This window comes from Morone saxatilis, unplaced genomic scaffold (genome assembly GCF_004916995.1).
Source record: "Morone saxatilis isolate NCDOM2014 unplaced genomic scaffold, NCSU_SB_2.0 Contig15, whole genome shotgun sequence".
Lineage (NCBI taxonomy): Eukaryota > Metazoa > Chordata > Actinopteri > Moronidae > Morone > Morone saxatilis.
This window is the reverse complement of record NW_023339707.1, coordinates 476,751-478,955: the sequence shown is the minus strand read 5'-3', so window position 1 is coordinate 478,955 and position 2,205 is coordinate 476,751. Positions and strand designations below refer to the sequence as shown.

General features: G+C 37.9%; 1 protein-coding gene across 1 annotated transcript in view; it reads left to right on the top strand.

Annotated features, from left to right (window-relative positions):
- Positions 1 to 2,205, top strand: part of asxl1 (ASXL transcriptional regulator 1) — a 19,131-nt gene that overhangs the window by 3,185 nt on the left and 13,741 nt on the right. The window contains 1 exon segment of the mRNA XM_035657426.1: positions 1,998 to 2,101. Coding sequence (XP_035513319.1) covers positions 1,998 to 2,101 — 104 coding nt within the window.

Genomic DNA, 2,205 nt, shown 5'->3' with positions numbered 1-2,205 from the left:
TATTGGTGTCTATGATTGAGATATATATATATATATATATATATATATATATATGTATATGTGTGTGTATATGTATATGTATAGCCCAGACTGTATTTTATACTAACTGCAGGTTGCCATGTTCATATTTCGCATAGTGCACTTACAGCTGCAAGTGCAAGTAAAATGCCATGTCAAGCTAGTAAATCTAGCACCTCACTTAAGTGGTAAAATAGAATTAAACACACAATTTTTTCCAGAGCTGATGATAGAAGTAGCTAAGTAGTGAGTCATCTCGCTTTCTTCCATCTCTGTTGAGAGTTGCACATTCAATGCACCAATCCGACACTCGTGAGAAAATGGCGGTGGGTAAAGACAAAGTCTATGAGCTCAAGAGAAGTGAGCATTTCCATTCTCCTGAAAACAGGAGTTCAAACAGCACATTGTCTTCATAATGGTCCGATTAATGGCCGAGCTGTTGTATTGGATTCAATTCGATTTTACAGATGTACCTAATAAGTGTAGAGTTCAGAACATTAGCAAGTCTGAAACATTCATATGTCAGAGACGTACTCAAGCTCTACTAAAGTTTGGCTGATCAATCAGTGGTGATCTAGGCTCTGATAGTAGTCGATGACAGTACAGCCTCCACTAGTCACGCAGGGACATAAATCACATTTTGCATGAAGGTTCTATACACAAAGTCAAGGTAATGTAATCTAATGGCTATCTGCTTCTTCCTGCTCCAAACTCTAGTTATTGTAATTAGGGATGCATGATAAATATTTGGACAGATCGGCCGATAATTTGAAGACTTGATAAAGCATACAGTACGTTTTCAAGGAAATTTTTGCCATGTTCCCCTCTCGGTGTGGAGTAAAAGAAAAGAGAAAACAAATCTAACCGAGCACTTCCTGTTGCTTGCATGGACTGGATAGAGGGACTGCACAATTAATTGAATAACAATCGTGATCACAAGTTAGGGTTCCCACAATTAAATGAACGTGATTGCCTATCAAATCAAGCACTTCCTAAACTAACAGCCAGTCTCCACTGGTGATCCAGATTTTCTGGTTTCGCTGTCCTGTCGTTGCATGCACACGCTGCAGCTGCAGCCTGGATACTTTTATCCCTGGAAAAAAGCTAGTCACAGGAAGTGCAAAGTGTTTGTCAGTTAGCTTGACACTGGCCAATATTGTTCAATAAAAATGTCAAGGTAGGGGGGTCATAAAAAACAGTCAAAAGTGCCAGTCAAAAGTTTGGACACATTTTCCCATTTACTTGAATAAAAGTGCGTGTAGTATGTGTGTCTTTCACTAGTACTTGTAGTTCTTTATATATATCTATAAATATAGTTGTTTCAGTAGATGTAACTTTATACTTAAATATCACACTTTCCTTTTTAGTGTGAAGCTTTTGACAATTGTATTTTGGCCAATATGGGATGTATTTATTTTTTCTCTTTATTTGAAAAAGCAAAACATTACAAGTAAAGTTGCAAACAATTTACTACAACATTACATTAGTTTTTGGTGAACTCTGCCGTGAGGACTTTGTATGTCTCCAGTATGAAGGTGCAGCTTGCTGCAGAGCTGTGCCTTTCTTTGCTTTCATTAGTCATAAATAATTAATAAATAATTAATGATGGAACAACAATTGTAAACAATGCAAAAACTGATCCAACACTACGTTATTTATTAGCCAGAATTGGGACCCATTCACCATCAGTTTTGACCTGCCCTACTCTAACTCTGACAAAGGGTTTACCCTGAGGCAGGCCATACAACACTGGTATGGCATATATATGTATGTACGTATATCAAAATTGTAATGGGTATCTACTTGCAAAGTTCAGGTATCAGAATCTGTATTGGGAAGTAAAAAATGGTATCGGAACATCTCCAGTTGATCATGTGAAATGATGAACCTTTGCAGCTGTTGAGTCTAGATTGATCTTGATTTGCATTGTATTCGGGGATTTTTTTAACAGTGCACAAGTGTTCGTCTGTGTGGTTAAGAACTATGTGGATGTTTTCTAGGTTTTGGAGAACTTCTCTGATGCACCCATGACTCCCAAACAAATCCTCCATGTCATCCAGACCAAGGGGCTGAAGGAAATGCGGTAAGACACGCACAAACACACAGTTTGTTGTGTTGTGATGCAAACGGTTCTCTTGAACTTGATTGCAGTAACTGATGTTTGAAGTAGTGTTGTCACGATACCAA